The 15,852-nt window shown below is 52.3% G+C and overlaps 1 protein-coding gene across 1 annotated transcript in view; it reads right to left on the bottom strand.

Annotated features, from left to right (window-relative positions):
* The window catches only part of Afap1l2 (actin filament associated protein 1 like 2), a 38,284-nt gene continuing 22,432 nt past the window's right edge, over positions 1-15,852 (bottom strand). The window contains exons 6-18 of the mRNA XM_051146852.1: positions 14,339-14,518; positions 11,625-11,714; positions 10,078-10,162; positions 9,367-9,471; positions 7,015-7,226; positions 4,833-4,978; positions 4,065-4,176; positions 2,854-3,102; positions 2,583-2,769; positions 2,195-2,350; positions 1,212-1,405; positions 925-1,053; positions 1-187 (exon numbers count right to left, since the gene is read on the bottom strand). Coding sequence (XP_051002809.1) covers positions 161-187; positions 925-1,053; positions 1,212-1,405; positions 2,195-2,350; positions 2,583-2,769; positions 2,854-3,102; positions 4,065-4,176; positions 4,833-4,978; positions 7,015-7,226; positions 9,367-9,471; positions 10,078-10,162; positions 11,625-11,714; positions 14,339-14,518 — 1,872 coding nt within the window. The 3' untranslated portion in view covers positions 1-160. The remainder of the gene's footprint in view (positions 188-924; positions 1,054-1,211; positions 1,406-2,194; positions 2,351-2,582; positions 2,770-2,853; positions 3,103-4,064; positions 4,177-4,832; positions 4,979-7,014; positions 7,227-9,366; positions 9,472-10,077; positions 10,163-11,624; positions 11,715-14,338; positions 14,519-15,852) is intronic.

Consider the following 15,852-nt stretch of genomic DNA (forward strand, 5'->3'; position numbering starts at 1 on the left):
TGACTTGGAAAGGGGACGGTGCCGCCTCTAACCAAAGTTCCATTCACAGCAGCTCGTGCCTTGCTTTTTCTTCTAAGCAGACTCAGTGTTCCCCAGAGTTGCTGTTTGGAAGACTCGATGGAAACAGGATTGTCAGAGGTGTTTAGGCAGTTCTCGTCTTCTAACTGGCTCCTTTCTTCTCCCATTCCTAGAGTGACAAACATTAGCACCCACCCCCAAGAAGAAAGTTATCTTCTGTGTCCACCTTCATATACGTAGAAAAAGGTAAGAAAAACTATAAGCTTGGAAGCAGTCACAAATAGAGCCAGCCTCATCAGTCAGTGCTGCAATCGATTAGTGATGTCTGCCAGCCTCATCAGCCAGTGCTGCAATCGATTAGTGATGTCTGCAGCCACGAGGCAGGAGAAGGCTGTGTAATTAAGTGGATTTAATAGTTCCCTGTGGGTGTGGGTGTCTGACTTTTTCAGCAAGTGCACAGGACAGGAAGAAAGGGCAGAGTTTGTCAAAGCCACAGCAGCTCCAGGCACGTTTCTTAGTGTACACACACGAGCTAGATTAACAAGGCTTCGTGTTTAGCCCTCGGGAGAAACCGTGTCACGGGCTCAGTGCCTGTTTTTTACTTTATGGAGCTTTTTGTCACTGGATTCTTTGGTTTTGGTGATAGAAACCTTTTGGGTTGAAAACTTTTTAGTCATAGCCTGTCTCTGGAATTCACTCCTGAGTGGTAGGGGAGGTCATGGGTAGAGAAGGCCTCAGGCTCATTGGGAAGAGCACCCATCTGGTGACCGCCATGGTGGCTTCCAGCTGAGAGCACACATCTCTCTCAGAGCCAGTGCCAAAAGCCACAAAGCTCCACCTGCAGCCAAACAAGGCTCAGATCACTACAGTCCTACTGACACCAGGAGGCCGGGAATGGTTGCTTACCTTGGCTTTCTGCAGGACAGTGCCTTTGCCTGTGACCATGACCGAAAGAGGCCTGTTCTTGAGCACAGATGCAGAGTTGACTGGGGTGGAGTCTGGGGTCGGGGTGGGGGTGGCAGCTTTGGGCTGTGGCTATGAAGAAAAACAAGGGCTGGGTCAAAAGGTGTGTGTCCACACATATATGTACCCATACATACACATACATATGTGAGTGTGTGTCCCACCTCTCCCAATCTGAGTCCAGGAGGCCCTGTATACAACCCAGAGGAGCCCCAGTGCCCAGCACTCACTCGGGGGCTCTGGTTGTCCAGGTGGGTGGTATCCACAGTGGTGCCCAGGGTCACAGGCCCAGCCTCAGCTTTCTTCAGGCTCTCCTTCACCTCCATGATGCTGAGCTCGAGGTCCACGCGCCTGCTCTCCCCGAGCCGGCATTCCTCATCCACTTTCCTCAGCTTCTGCTCCAGGTTGGCCAGGACTCCCTTGTCTGCAGAGAGAGTTAAGCTTGCAGCAGGGGCCAGGGAACCATGCTGGGCGTGGGCCCCAAGTGTGGTTCTGACACAGAAAGGGGGGAGCGGCCTGTCAGTTTGCAGCAGAGCCCCCACAGCTGATGTCTGAGTTCCTCTGTACACTGCCCTGTGCACGTTAAAATGATTCATGCTGGACAAATGGACCCTGTTCTGACCACTGAAAACTGGAGGGACTCTGTCCCAAAGACCTCCCTTCAGTTGTCATGCTGTAAACGTCCCATGCTGTAAACGTCCCAGGAACCTGTCCTATTTGTCCCCAAACCTGGTCCCAGGAACCTGTCCTATTTGTCCCCAAACCTGCTATGCCGGTTGTGCTTGCTGGTGCAACTCTGATTTAAATATCAAATGAGATCCAGGTCAAGTAATTCTGAAAGGCCTCAGAGGTAAGTTGCTAGGAAACCTCCCTTGAACAACGTGAAACCTTGGGAAATCACCTGGAAGGCCTTTAAGAATGTCTCTGATTTTATGCACTTAAAACAACAGCCAGGAAGTTAAGGAGTGCGTTCCAGGTGTGGCTAGCCTAGGGCTGCCTTGACATATTGGTCAGCTGACCCAGATCGCAAACCTAGGCTCCGTTCAACCTGGGGACAACCTAACATCCTGCCAGAGCTGTTGACGCTGTCCCAGGGATCTCAGACAGAAGCTGAAGAGGAGGGGGCCTCAGGCAGGGGGACCCAGAGGCAGATCTCACAGGCCAGGTGTGTTGAGCCAAGGCTCCGCCCTCAGCCTGGAGCCCTGCCCCCTACCTGTGCATCTTAACAGAGTCTCCTTGAGCTCCCGCTTCTCTCTGCGGAGCTGGGCCAGGTGCCCCCGGATCTCCTCCTTACTCCTCTCCAGTCTTTGCTTCTCCTCTGTGTACTTCTTCACCTCCGCCTCTGTCCGGTTCTTCCCAAGTTTGATCTCTACAGACCGAGAGAGCGAGCGGCTTGTATCGGCAGGAACAGATGAGGGCTGGACCCCAAGCCCACTTCCTAGACACACACATCCCAGGGCTTGGCAGGAGCAGTCCTGTTGGCCCAGGGAGTTGTCCCTCGCTGTTGCTCTGCTGCTGTTGTGTTCCGGGGCAAGTCCCTTCCCCTCTTTGAAGCTGTCTCCTCATGCCTAAAGTGCTAAGCCTGGATCTAGTCTGCATACCTGCACTGGTCACCCTCAGCTTGTCCTTTACAGGCGGGCTGGCGCTGGTGGGGGTAGAAGCCACCGTGTCCGGACAGTTGGCCGGGAAGGAGATTCTCTGCTGCTCGGCCTGCAGCTTCACGGTGGTGGTTCTCACAGGGCACTCCACGGGCTCTGAAGACTCCTGACTCTGTAGCTGCCCCTGTGCCTAGAGAAATCACACACACCATTCCATGACTGCAGGGCGGGGCAAGGTGGCTGGGCACGTGCTGAAGGGGTAGCTGGCTAGTACCTGCTGCTCCTCCAGGCCTTCTGGAGACTCTGTGTGCAGCTCATCTGGGGTGGTGCCTGGCCTTGGCTCTACTGTGAGGGGCTGAGCTAGATCATCCAGATGTGGCAATTCTGGGAGAGAGGCCTGCACCGGGACCTCACTGGGGCTGCACAGGAAGGACCTGGTAGGCGCGAGATCCAGGTACACTCGGTCAGGCTGCCTCGCGCTGTCAGCATCTACAGCAGGGGCGGCTTCCTCAGCAGGCTCCACCTACAGGAAAAGGTCAGGTGGTGGTTCATTGTCTCAGGTCTCCTGTCAGCTCTCATGCCAGAGCTTCTGGGTAGCCCCCTCCCTTCCAGAGAAGCCTTCTGTGGGATGTCAGAGTCCAGAGACAGAAGACTGAGGACACAGCACCCTGTGTAAAGAGGAAAGTGACAAGTCCTTCTATGTGTGTGTGTGTGTGTGGGGGGGGTGAGTAGGATTGAGGGAGATGAAGGTAACAACCCTGCAAGAACTGCCAGAACCAGGACACTGCCACCAGCATGCTTGCCCCACCTCAGCTACCAGTGCGGATCTAGAAGGCTAATGGCGTCACTGCTCGTACCCCACACTGATAGGTGTTCTCCCACCGATGAAATGAGCCAGTTCAAGCCAATTTAAAGGATAAAGGTTTATTGGGGTGGCTCTTGGGTTGGCTCACCAGTCCTAAGGAACACGGGCAGGGAAGTCACCATGCAGATAGGGAGACAGGAATGTGGGGTGCACATGTGAAGAGGAAAGAGGATCTAACTTTCTAGATTATACAGTGAAGACCCTCTGGGGGAAAGGAAGCCCAGCCCTGGGCTGGAAAGTTCAGTGTAGAAGGCAAAGTATGCCAGCTATACCCTCTAACAGGGACTGAGGGATGCTGGGAGAATCCCGAGGCCAGGTCCGCTTTGATATGTTAAATAGGCACCTTAACTGCCTGTCCCGGGTCTGAAACCCAATACACACTGCCCAGTCTCCTCCCCACACCCCCATTCTGGCACTGACCAGAGCAAACAACCAGGTGTTTTCTACATAGGTCTCCAGTTAGGTCAGCCACGAAACCCCATGCACAAAAGATAAGTGGTCTGCACCCATGGTCCTGTAGGTGACCGGGAACCGCTCACCTTGGGGACAATCTGACCCACTGTGATAGAGGTTTGGCAGGAGGAGGATAGGGCAGTCCACACCTCTGTCCAAGTTCTTACCACTGTTGTCAGCTCCGACATCTCCACATCGTCATAGAGCTCTTCCTGGCAATCCCGGCTGGGCAGGCCATCGATGTACGTGTTGGGCTCCGAGAACTTTCTCTGCATCAGCCTAGAAGACAGACGTGTGCGTGAAGTTTCCAGAACCCTGTAGCATCCCCCCAGCCTCAAAGAATTCAGAATAAGAGCCTTGGCTACACAGATATCTGAAATAAATGCTATCTCCACCCAGCTAGGGCCATCTCCATCCTTTTGTTCGAAAATTCTTGTCCATCCTAGTACCAGCCCAGTGCATTTCACCCCCACAATGCACCTGGGGCAGCTCAGACAAGATGCTCCCCCATTTTGTATATTAAAGATAGGGGCCCCGTTTCAGCTGCCAAGCTGGCTTCTGTCAATACTGGCAGCACCGCCTTGTCCAAGACACTCCTGCCCAAGCCTGTCTGTCCATCTGCAAAGCAGAAGTCCGTACCTCATCCTGCATATCACAGAATGCACCAGTGAGGGGTCCAGAGGAAGGGTAGGCAAGGGAAAGTGAGGAAAGGAGCTGGAGAGCATCTAATTGTAGTAGGCCCTGGGGGCTAGCTCTTATCTGGGTCTCTTTGAGGGCTTGCCATGCAGCTTCCAGCTTCCTGCTTTGCACCTCCCTCCTGCAGGACCAAGCAGGACTCAACTGACCCTGTGCCCTGTGGCCATGCTATCCTAGCCACCTGTCAGGCTTAGAAGCAAGGCTGGACTAGAAGGCACATGGGAAAGGCCTCTTCTTACAAGAGAGAAGTTTTGGCCGCGCTCACAATGCAGGAAACCCTTTCAGCATCCACGTAGTCATAGGTGAACTCTTCTGGGTCTGTTCTGGACCCTGACTCTGAGAGTAGGAGGCCTAGCCAGTGGCCCATCTCCTCTGATGACTTGGCCTAGAAGGACACCAAAAGTCACAAATAAGGAAAGAGTGCTGTCCTGGCCAGTCTCTCCCCCTGGGGCAAACCAGCTCGCTTCTTCAAGCATGAGACAGCCTGTGCAGGGTACCTGCAGTTTGACCAGCGTACTTGTCCCCAAGTGAACCTAAACAGCATTTTGTGGCAGGGGTGCCATGTTGCCAACTTCAGTGACACTTCAGAGGACTGTGGAGGAGCATCGCCTGCAGTTTTTAGAATCTGGTAACTACATTCTTGAGGTAACAGCCATGAAAATTATCAAGAGTTGTCATCTGTTAGTAGGGGCTAAAATTGTTGGTCACTGAGTAACTGTATACATTGTAGGTTGAGTCTGTCTCATGGATAGTCACTGTTGTTTTTATCACCTTAATTCATGCATGCAAGACTGCTAAGACATGTCCCAAGAAATAACGTTCAGATTTATTTTTTGTTTACGATGATAATAAAGCCGAGGAATCTGAAAGACATACTGCGAGAGCAGGAAGTTCTAATTTACTTAGTCCCAGCGCATGCTGCTTTTAGGGGGACAGTGCACCCTAATCAACTGCAGACTCTGCACAGTTCAATTCAAGTGTCAATGTTATTTCTTGCCTCCATGACAAGAAAAGTGTGTAAAAGCCACAGGCTTATCTTCGTGAGCAAAACTAGCTACCCTTTTGGCATTCTACCATACACTCCGACCACACCTCCAAGGTGCAGCCACAAACCGAACCTGACTTCTGCCTGATGCGGCGTTCACCTTCGTTGCTACCTGACTGGATTTGGAAGTACCTAGGAGAGAGACCTCTGGGCCTGATTGTTTTTCTTTTTTGTTTTTTGAGACAAGGTTTCTCTGTGTAGCCCTGGCCGCCCTGGAATTCACTCTATAGCCCAGGGTGGCCTCCCTAATGCTGGGATTCAAGGAGTGCGCTGCTGTCTAACTGCCTCCAGCACCTTTAGGCATGTTTGTGAGGTTTAAGAAAAGAAGGAAAAAACCACCCTGAGTGTGGGTGGCACCATCCCACGGGGTCCTGCATTGAATAAAAAAGAGAATGCAAGCTGAGCACCGGCGTTCCCTTCCATCTCCTGACTATAGGATGCAACTTGACTGGCGGCTCACAGCACTGCCACCATGCCTCCCTTCTAGGGTGGACCGTGTCCCTTCAAACCATGAGCCAAGTCAGTTTTTCCTCCTCTGAGTTGTTTTCTCTCGGGCATTTATTCACAGCCACAAGAAAGAAAAGACAGTGAAATTTCCTGCCCCTGTTTATTTCCAGTTGGATTTCTCAATGCTGCTTTTCAAAGGTGTCTTCTAGGCCACCGTTCTTACACTGGGGCACTGCAGCGGCTCCTCTGGTGGTCTACGCCACTGTCCTGTCATGGTGCCCTTCTCTTTCCCTGAACAGCTAATTGTGCAGTTAGCTGAACATTACCATACCACCAAACTAGAAAATAAGTTCTGTTGAGTAAGTGTTGCCTAAAGGGTTTATGAAAAGCTGGCTGTGTCTCTGTGAAGCCATTGTCCATGTGGCTGTTTTAGCCACCAGAGGGCAGCATTGAAGCAGGCTTTGGATAAAGCGCTTGCTTGTGTGTAGGACCTTGGCGCCTCCTGCGGGTCTTCGCGCAAGCTTGCATTATGTCATCTCTTGTTTTTGTAACTTTAACAGTGCATGAAGCCAAAATGTAATTATATCACAGAGCAAACCCTGACCCCAGATAAATCCTGGCAGCCCTCGTTTCTGTGTGCTGGGCCTCTGGGTTCTCATGGCTGGTGGCATGCAAAGTAGATGTCACTCCGTTGAGTTTCAAGAGCCTCTGACACCTGTGGGTGCTAAAAGTGCTCCCGGACAGTAGAGGGAGAAGCCCTCCCCGAGGTCTGAACAAGAGAGGGCATTTTTTTTTTTTTTTAAGTACAAGCAACTGCAGGTAATGGAGGCAAATATGCCATGAAGCCACACAGATTCTCTCAGTGAGATCGTGGTTCTCAGCCTGCCCAACCTTGGCCGTCCTCCCTGCCTGCCCCACAGCTAACGTACCTCAAGCTTGGCCAGCTCCTCGCCGTGGTGGAGGATGCGGAAGGAATACAGGTGATCGGGGCTAGGGTCTGGAAGCACTTCACAGCCCACCAGACTGAGGGGCTGCTGGGCCACCTTACTCCGGTTCCGGTCCTGGTAGAAGTGCAGGTGACTGTCCCTCACGAGGCACCAACGTGACTTCCACTGGGTGTTCACCAGCACATTCAGGTAGCCTGCAGAGGGACGTGCAGACAGGAGGATGAGGGCCCCGCAGGGACATGTGGAAAGAGGACACTCTTCAGCAGGGATGTGGCTGAGGGGAACCCGAAATACCACCACTCTAGCGCAGACCCCACCATTGGGTCGCTTGCGTGTCACCCGTTTCAGAACCTGTCCCAAGTCATCACTGAGGCCATGCCTCTGAGATGTATGCAACATTCTTCCTTTGGGTAGACAGCCAGGCCCTCTGAGGCAGGGCAAGACAGCTATCCTGGTTCTTGGCAGAAGTGTGACCAGAGGAAAGTGGCATTTGTGCTCCATTAGACCTGGGCTGGTGAGTACAATGCACAGGGTACAGGCTTCCCAACCAGGCCTCATTTCTATGGCTCTCTCTTTTCTGGCAGGCAACCCCAACTTTTGGTACTCAGGTCAAACCTCCTGGCTTTAGAGTCAACCCTGCTGCCTATGCAGCCTCGGTTTCTTCAGTTCCCCTGATGTCCAGACTTAACCCACAGTGCCTGACCCTCCTCACTAGTCCTGTGCAGGCATGCCCATGCCCTCTCTAGCCCTGACTCAGTTTACCTTGTCAGAACATCTAGGGCTGAGCAGCAAAACTGCTCCTATGCTAACCCCCTCCACCGGACATGCGCCTCACAAGGAACTACATTGACTCTCTTCAGTGGCGTGCCTGCATCTTTAGATCTTGGCCGAGGACCTCACTTCCCCATGTAGTACCCGGAAGCTGCCAGTGCCAGTGTGTACCCAGGACGCAATCGTTCTCACACATGGGTGATTGCACGTTTATGTTCAGCCCCTCAAGATTCACTGAGCTGCTGCCACACAGCGATGCAGCCTTGTCCCCAGGGCAGCAAAGAGGCGCAAACCCTGCTTTCAAGGCCTTTGACCCATGTGCGTCAGGCTGTCTCCTCTCCAAGCCTCGCCTTCTCAACTGCACAGGCTTACACCACAGGTCTTCTCCATCCTAAGTGATTGGCAGCCGCTCTGAGCCCTAGCCAGATCACTAGGCAGCGGATGAGAGCAGACAGCTGCCCTCCGGTCTCATATAGAACCGGGCGTGTGGTGGATAGTGGATGCCTCTATATCACACTAAAATGACATTAAAGTGGGGGAATGAGCGTCCATAACCTGAACTCCAGACAGATGCCACTGTGCCTATCACAGGCCTCTAGACAAGAGAAATTTAGATCAAGGGCAGAGAGGGCTAAGTGCACAAGCGCCTGCGTTCTCCTCGCCCTGTCCCCAGCGTTGTGGGAGGAGAGGATGCATGATCAAAAAACAGTTCCAGAAGTAATCCAGTCTCATCCCAGACACTGATGGACCAGGACCAGGTTCCCGGGCCGTGTAAGGTGCTTCCTAGGGCTGCAGCGCCAGGCAGAACCAGGCCCCTCCCCAGCCTCGGAAGCAGAAGGCTCCAGAGTGAAAGCCTTGTCTTCTACCCTGTCAGCCTTAAGGAACATGAGAACTGGCAGCTCAGGAAAGGGCCCGGAAAAGTCTCAGAGTGAGAGGCAATGGCCTGCAGGCTCAGGGAGGACTACAACAGGACCCCAGCCTGGGACATACGACATTCCATTCCAGGGCGTTTTCTAGGCCTGGCCTGTCTCCCTCCTTTCAGCAGTCCTCAAGTGTGAGCGAGAGGCGAGATGACCCATGAGAACCTCGCAGCACCCACACCTGTCCTCTGAGCCTGCCACCTGGGCTTCCGCCAGCTCCCTACCGGGTCTCACCTGTCCCTATCTCAGAGGCCTCCCTTCAGCTCTCAGGCAGTTCAACCTACTCCACTCCCACCGACCCTCCGAGGTCAGAGGCACGACACCATCTCTGATCACAGGGCAAAAAAGAGTCTTCACGCCCCGAATCCTCATGACCACGGAGATGGTCCCATGAGCACTCGGTGAAGGGCTGTGCATCCACCCACCTGTTCCAGCTCTGCCTGTCATGCCCCACACTACAGAGCAGACAGACAGAATGCTTAAAGGAGCCAGTACTGTGGCGGGATGATCTGGTGAAGCATTAAGAATGGCCCACAGGGGAGAGAAACCCGGACCCCATCTCAGTGCCATCCAGCCACAGGGTCCTCAGCTGCTCCAACACAGCGAACAAGCCCAGGGGCCAGGTGCTCGCTTTGGGTCTTACTGGATGTCTCGAGGGATCTCTCCGGCGGCTCCAGCGAGGTAGATTTCTTCCTGCCCAGGTTCATTAGGTTGCTCAGTTTGAGGCCAGCAGAACACTTCTTCTTGACTATATATATAGAGAGAGAGCTGTCAGTGTTGGACACAGCCTATCCATATGCAAACACCCTCACCCCCTCCCCACCTACGCTCGCATGCACACACGTGCACAGGTGCACTTGAGTCTATGCACCTGGCCCCACGTGAGGAGTGGCAGACCAAGTCAGCTATTCCCGAAGCCATACACTCCATGGCGTACACAAGCCTCTCAGTGTAGGTGAACCCAGGGAACCGTGTGGCCTCAGAGAGGTTTGAAAGAGGGCTGGCGATGAAGAGCTTGAAGGATGTTCTCTTCCCCAGCCTGGGGCAAAACTGAACTTCGGTTTGGCCCTCTGTCTGTCTGTCTGCCTGTCTGTCTGTGTCTGTCTGCCTGCCTGCCTGTCTGTCTGTCTCTCCTCCCCCCTCCCTCCCTCCCTCCCTCCCTCCCTCCCTCCCTCCCTCCCTCTCTCTCTCTCTCTCTCTCTCTCTCTCTCTCTCTCTCTCTCTCATTCTGTTGGTGCTTATGTTAGAGTCAGCTACCCCTAAAGCAGTTAAGAGTTGAGCCCGACAGCCAAGTCTCGCACTCTAGATACTGTTGCCCTCTCAACCATGGGGCAGAGGGCCACAGCCTGGTTACCGTCTTTGGTCTCTGGGACCTCAGGATGGCCATCAACAGTGCTGCCGTACTCCGCAGCTGACAGGTACTTCTCAACTATATCTGGCTGTGGAGAGCAAACAGATGGACAGGTGTCACCCTCTGGGAACTAAAACTTAAAGGGAAATAAATGGCCTTTATGATCACACCAGAGACCACCCAGTCAAACCTCTACCAGCCAGAACTGAGGTCAGTGGTAGGACACTGGCCGAGCTTCCTTTTGGGGCTCCCTGGAGCACCTCCCATCACTCTCCTTCCCAGGATCCCCACTTCCCCATCCTCAAAGTACCTTCCCTGCCACCCTGCTTCCAAGTGCTTCAAATGACTGTTGGACCCGGTATGACAGTGGGCCCATCGCCAGTGGGAAGCTATGCGTGCAGGAAATGCCCTCTTCTTCCTCGCCCAATGGGAAGAGAACCCTAACTCATTCCTGTTGGCAGCCGAACAAAGAGTGAGACCCTGAAGACACCAGCTTCTCTTCTGTAGCCCTGGCCAGGCTGTGGGGGCCTGCCCTGTGGCTGTCAGACTTCTAAAGACCAAAGCACCCCATTCTCTTCCTCCTCCTCCCTCGTGTGCTCAGTGTACCCTCTTGCTTTCTGCCTTGCCAGGGCTGAGGTCATAAGATGAGACACCATGCTCCTGTGACTGCTGCGTGCATGTGAGCATGCCCAGGTGCCAGGCGTCCTGCCTGCTGGCACTTGGGAGTAGGAAGGGTGATACACAGGTGGCTACACTTAGTCTACTGCCTTGGTCCTTAAAACCAAAGCTCCCCACAGCTCTGGGCAAGGAAGCTGGCCAGGCTAGAGCCATTGGCGGGGATCAGCATTGGGATGGTCCGCCCCTGGGGGCCGGGGGCCAGGGACCGGTAGGGAAGAACCCCAGCTTTGCAAGATAAATCTCCAGCACAAGAACACACAAAGTAGTTCACAAAAGCCAAGTTGCAAAATCAGCCTAGGCTCCATCAACAGGTGAGTGAAGAAAAGGCGCCGTTAAACACAACGGAGTCCTATTCGGCCACCAAGAATGAGATCACGTCACTGGCAGGAAGATGAGCACAAGTGGAGATCGTCGCATGACGAGGAGTTAAGTCAGACTCAGACAGACAGCATGTGTGTATACAGATACACAAAATAGTTTGTATGTGGCACGCAAATGGCAGCAGTACTGGGGATGAGGAAAGGAGGGTGCCCCGGGGGATGGAGATGTGTGACACACTTGTATGAAAATGTCTTTTGGCACCTGTGTGCAGTGAACTTAGTCCCCTAAAGCTTTATATAAAAAAGGAACATAAGGCAAAGTGAGTTTTGTTTCAGTAACATTTTTTCCCCTTAAGACAATACTTCGTTAGGTCTGTGACCAGTTCATCCACTTTCCAGCCAAGTTCCCTTCCCGCCCTTAGCCAGGCATTGTGTGTTTCTTACTAATTGGGTTGCAATACAGGAACAGGGCTTTCAATTTTACGCTCTCATTTTTTTTTTTTTTTTTTAAACCAAGAATTGGACCCTCCCCGTGGGCAGGTGGAGACTTACTTTCTGACAGTTCAGGCGCTGGGCATCTGGTGTGTACTGGTTTCCCTCGGCGGCTCCTTCGGAAGGCAAGCCGCTCACTTCCTGGATGACCTAGACCAAAGAAGTGCTGTGAGCAGGGCCCTGCTGCCTGGCTTCTAAGAACAGAAGTGCCCTGCCCTGGTCCCAACCCACAAGTGTTCCGAGGACACAGTTGCCCACTCATATATGTTCCTGCAGGAACCCCCTAATCTGGGGGTGGGAAGGGGCCTCTGCATCTAGGCTCCACAGGTGACCCAGCAGCCAGCCCTGGGTTCCATGGACCCTCTTTCTGCCACCATGAGGGGTGTTGTCCTGTGGTGAGGGTACATTTACTGGAAGCTTCCCTGACTTTCCAAGGCTGTGGCCCCACTATGGAGTCTCCACAGCATTTGGAAGCAGGCTTGGATACTGCTTTAGTCTGATGTGAACTCTGCACAGTTGCCAGCCACAGGCCACCTCACCTCTTCTAGAAAGGACCTGTTTTACTGATGTCTAGCTTGGGGACACACCGGTCAGGGGTGACCCCGACCTCACTAAGCTGCTATGCAACTCCCTCCTGAGCCCAGGGCTACCTGGGGGATTTTCAGAGGGAGAAAAAATGAGAATGTGCGTGCGTGCATGTATACATGTGTGTGTGTTTGTGTGTGTGTATGTGTGTGTTTGTGTGCGTGTTTGTGTCTATGTATGTGTATTTGTGTGTGTGTGCTTGTGTCTATGTATGTGTCTATGTATGTGTATTTGTGTGTGTGTGTGTGTGTGTGTGTGTGTGAGATGCATTTCAAGGACCCCTTGTTTTCGGTCTTGGCCTGCAACAGTTTGTGGAAGTGAGTTTGAAATCAGAGGATGAACGGAACAGCAGATGAGCGTGGTTCTGGGGAAGGAGAGGCAAGACAATTCTCACTCCCAGCCTGCGCCCAGCTAGGGACTCAGACTCATGAAAAATATGCGACATGTCACGAAGGAAGGTGGACCCTGGAACCAGCAGCCCAGCCATGTGACTCCAGTCTCGTCTCAGGCTCTGCATCCATGGCTGTGAGGACCCAGGACAGGGCAGGTGCCTTCGGTCCTGTCCTTAGTAGCTTAGCCCAGAGTATTTGGAGGTCCTGCTTGGGGAGGGAGCTGACCCGTCCTGCTCTGCTACAGGCGTGGGCAGCTCCTCAGAGCTGAGGTCCCCTCTGCACCCATCTGACTGGGGGGGAAGAAGGGTTTCTCTGTGAGGCTTAGACGCAGATCTGGTATCTTCTGAATAGTGCCCTTGTCTGAAACCTCGCGCAAGAGCTGTGGTGCCAGGGTGAGAGGGTGAGGGTTGAAGGAAGGAGAGGTGGATCTGAGCAGTCAGGAGAATAGGCCTGGGAGCCGGAAATAGTGCAGGTGCATATGCATATCCACATACAAGCACATGTTCATACATGTGCGTGCATGTGTGTACACTCATGAGTACCTGTGTGTACTTAAGAATGAGGGTGGGCAGGGCTGCTGTAAACCAAAAGGGAGCGCTGGGCAAGAGGAAGGAGTTCAGCTAGCAACTCAGCCCTGAGTCCCAGTAATGCTGCAGGCCTGGACCAGCCCCCCTTGCATTCTCTGGGCCTCAGCTGTCTCCTCTCTGCCGACCAAGTGTCCTGTGTTTGACATACACTGCAGCTGGTGCTGAGACTTTGCATGCACTAAAAAACCAACTTAAGATCCTGTGTGTGTGTGTATGTGTGTATGTGTGTGTGTCTGTGCATGCATATACACATATACATAATCCATACATACACACATGTACATACACACACATACACACACAATACACACATGTACATACATACACACATGTACATACACACACATACACACACAATACACACATGTACATACATACACACATGTACACACACATACATACACACACAATACACACATGTACATACATACACACATGTACATACACACACATACATACACACATACATACACACACAATACACACATGTACATACATACACACATGTACATACACACACATACACACACACACAATACATACATGTACATACATATACACATGTACATATACACATGTACATACACACATGTACATACACACACATACATACACACACAATACACACATGTACATACATATACACGTGCATGCATGCATGTCAAGCTTGACTTTTCAAAGTCAAATAGTCCCTCAGGAACCTTTCCGATGCTCCAGACTGCACATCTGTCTGTTCATTAGTCCATCCATTATGTGGTCTATAACCACCTAAAAATTACTTAGAAAGGACTCAAGTACTCGTCAGTCCCTCCTAGCAGACTGGCTTGGCCAGACTTCTCAAGATATTTAGTGGTTTCACAAAAACAGCTTGTTGGTGTCAAATCTGGGGTGTTTGGCACACGGGGTGGCCAGTACCTGCGTAGGTACCATCTTTAGTCATGTTTTAATGAGTCACTTCAGGCTCTTTTCTGACAGGCCATGATAATGGCTGTGCTTAGTCAGAAGGGGCAGGGTGGTGGATACAATGCCACAACAGCTAATGAGGGCACCACGGTGGAGCAGATGGCAGGAAGGAGGGAGAAGGTGGCCACAGCCCTCACTGCGGTGGCTACAGCCACAGCCCTCCCTGCGGTTACCAGGAGCCCTTCACATCAGCAGTGGGAGGAAGTGCCTTGGCCCCTGGCCGTCCCGTCCCGTTCACCCCGCTTACCCGAAGCCACTGCTCAGCTTGGTCCTTGCTCTGCAGGCCCAGCACGATCACGTCGGCGTTCCTTGGCATTATTTTGAGTTTGTGTCCTTTCCTCCTCACTTGTTTCTCCTTGTGCACAACCCTGCTGCCCAGCAGACTGACGTCCAGCTGAGGGCTGTGGTCTTTGGACGATTTGTAGCACTGGAAGAAAATGGATGTGACTCTGCTGGGGCACAGATGTGGGTTCTGAAAATAAGAGGCCCTTGGACACGGTGATGCCTCCCCTCTTCTGCTGGAGCCTGACGGGCTGAATATCCCAAGGCAGGCCTAGGGCCTTAACCCCCGTCAGCCTCAGTCTGTCTCTGTTTCTCTCTCTTGCTCCTTCAAACTCCTCCCTGAAATTGACCAGGGATGTTCCAGAACCCAGATCATTCAGATAGGTCTACTGTGCTCTGGCCTCAGAGAAGGGAACAGGGCTCCCCAAATATAGCCGTGTGCCACTTGGGATGATCTGGCCAGTGAGGGGTTGTAGTGATACGCAGTGCTCCCTACGATCACATCCCTTAGTGACACAGCTGTCTTAGTTTGTGTAAGAACAGACTATGACATCACCTAAAGACAAATTTCTCAGGACATGTTACCCAACTACGTGACATGTGACTCTCTGTCCCCCACGGGCAGAATTCACTTTCCTACAGTGGGATAAACCTTTGCTATTTCTCTACCTCTCATCTCTGTGCCATAGATTTCCCAGCAGAAGATCCATTGAGCAGGAAAACCAAGCTTATGGTCCATCTTACCAGATAACAAAACTCAAAGGAAGAGACCATCGTCCTCTACCAGAGAAAATGTGTGGCCCTTCAGTATCTCATTGTAAAACAAAGGCCCTCACAGGACAGTGAGGCAAGGTCACACAAAACAGCATCTGGACGGAGATGGACATATTGTGACCAAGGAAAGATGTTTATAACGACCTCATGAAACTTTAGGTCAGGGCATAAGCTGTCAGGTGTTTTTCTGTTTGTTCATTTGTTTTCTGTTTTGAGATAAAGTCCTGCTATGATGCCCAGGCTGGCCTTGAGTTCTGAGACTCAAATAATCTTGCTGTATACTCTAGAGAAGCTGACCAGCCACACCCAGTTGGAAACTGTGAATTTTAATTTAAATTCCAGGAAGTGGAGCTATTGTCAGCTTCGGTCTCTGGTTCCTCTGTAGGTTTTGACTTAGAATAGGTGGCTCTAAGTCTTGTGGTTCTTGGGGCGATTCCAACAGTTCTGAGGTTGCTCAGACCAAAGCAGCAGCCAGGACTGGGGCTGGAGCTAGGCTGAGGAAGGCACTGGGAAGGGAACACTGCATTGGCACATGTCTGTAGTCTCACCCCTGGAGATGCTGAGGCAAGAGAGACCTGGCTGAGTCCCATAGTGAGACCCTTTCTCAAAACCCCTCTAACACTCAGCAAGGCACAGGGACAGGATGGGGAGAGTAACCGTCCTGCTTTGAGAGCTTAATTTAAAACTACTAGATCATCCTAATTC

This window comes from Acomys russatus, chromosome 5 (assembly GCF_903995435.1).
Source record: "Acomys russatus chromosome 5, mAcoRus1.1, whole genome shotgun sequence".
In the NCBI taxonomy this organism is placed as follows: domain Eukaryota; kingdom Metazoa; phylum Chordata; class Mammalia; order Rodentia; family Muridae; genus Acomys; species Acomys russatus.